General features: G+C 60.1%; 1 protein-coding gene across 1 annotated transcript; it reads right to left on the bottom strand.

The window, feature by feature from the left end:
• Positions 1–377: 377 nt before the first annotated feature.
• FA09DRAFT_42828 (hypothetical protein) lies at positions 378–1575 on the bottom strand. Its single transcript, XM_025745657.1, has 4 exons — positions 1300–1575; positions 1172–1224; positions 970–1049; positions 378–875 (listed from the first exon to the last, which is right to left on the bottom strand). Exons 1-4 carry the CDS (start codon positions 1489–1491, stop codon positions 676–678), a joined length of 525 nt encoding a protein of 174 aa, XP_025597942.1. The 5' UTR covers positions 1492–1575; the 3' UTR covers positions 378–675.
• Between the last annotated feature and the right edge of the window lie 20 nt (positions 1576–1595).

Here is a 1595-nt window from a genome sequence, read left to right as displayed (position 1 = left end):
CAAAGGCTGACGCTTTGCCTGGTCTGGCGCCCCCCAACACCCCAACAAAAAAAAGGTGCTCTCTCTGACTGAGTCGCCCGACAATTTCGCCCTGCGCGGCTCGGCCTGGTTGCCGCACGTCGAGCGTGTGCGTGCCTGGCAGCCGGCTAGCCAACATCAACAAGACAGCAAGAAGAGCGCGGCGGCTGCGAAAGGCAAAGGAGGCAAGCAGGTCAAGGCAAAGAAGGAGCTTTAAGGCTGCGCGCCGCCCGCCGGACGTTGTGAAAGTAGCCTCGAGAGGTGCACAAGTACCCCTGCCCCCGGCTTCATGCTTCTTCTTCGCCCCGATGATCTTGCGCAACCCTCTCTCACCAACTCTCTCTCACCCCCCCCCCCCCTTTTTCCCCCGCTCGAGCCCGCGCCTGCCGCTTCTCTCTAATCATACAGACCAGTGACTTCTAGTCATGATGGCATTGACGACAGTGTGGGCCTCACACGCAGCGTGAAGGAGAAGAGGGGCCGAACAGCCGAAGGAGATGACGATGCAGAGTCGTTCTCGTGAGAGGCATGGAAAGCGCCAACGCAGAAAGAGAGAGAGAGAGCGACAGCTCGCAAATGAGATTTGGCGATTCGCGTCCTGTTGCTTGAGGGAAGGGAGAAGAATGGGGGGCGGCATCGCCCGGCGCTCGGTTTTTTTTACTTGTCCTTTCCCTCCTCAAACACGGCCGTCTCAATGTCGAAGCCCGCATACAGCTTGAGTCTTTCTGCCAGGCGTTCGCCTCCGATCGTGGCGCTCGTGAGCACGCCTCCCTGCCTTGCCCACTGCGGCATTTCCTCGCGCTCCTGCGAGAGGAGCAGGCCGACTTCGGCAATCATGCGCGCCGTCACTAGATAGCCTGCGCGCGCCAGCCACCGAGAAGGGGGCAAAGAAGAGTTCAGCAAGGGGAGATCGGGCACGGGTAACGCGAGAGAGAGAGAGCTAATACGCACCAGGATTGCCTTTGAAGGACAAGTTGCAGATGCTGGCCTGGTCGCCGCAGCGTGCCACGGCTCGCAGATCCATCCATCCCCTGTTTTGCGACGCGAACACTCCTCCAGTCAGAGCTGTGCGGGCGCAGTAGGGCGCAGAGAGAGAGAGAGAGAGAGAGAGAGAGAGAGAGAGAGAGAGAGAGAGAGGAGAGAGAGAACTCACTTGTCAGAAGGACCCGCGCCCTCTTTGAGCAGACGCTTCATGATCCAGCGCACCTGGCGACGGTCCTCATTTCAGCTTTTTGCCTGCGCTTGCTTTCCTTCGTGACTCTTTCCCGCCAAACGACTCACAGGCGGCAGATAAAGCAGGGCAAGCACGCTGCTATACGCCACCCAGCTGGCAATCCAAGTCTTGAGCCATCCGCCAAACGCAATGCCGTCGCGATAGACGTAGTTCTTGCCGAAGCGCTTCTCCGTTGCTTCGGGCGCGCGCTCCAGGATGTCCCACGTTTGGTACGCCACACGCACGTTGTGCGGCGACATGGGAAAGTTGCCGCAGTAGACGCCGGCGCCGAATTGCGGCGCGGCAATGGCGGGACTGAAGGAGAGGTTGTCGACACCGGTCTCTTTGCGCGGGAAAGGGGGGG

Source organism: Tilletiopsis washingtonensis, assembly GCF_003144115.1.
Source record: "Tilletiopsis washingtonensis strain MCA 4186 unplaced genomic scaffold FA09scaffold_12, whole genome shotgun sequence".
NCBI lineage: Eukaryota > Fungi > Basidiomycota > Exobasidiomycetes > Entylomatales > Tilletiopsis > Tilletiopsis washingtonensis.
The sequence above is the reverse complement of the archived record's forward strand: the minus strand, read 5'-3'. Positions and strand labels throughout refer to the sequence as shown.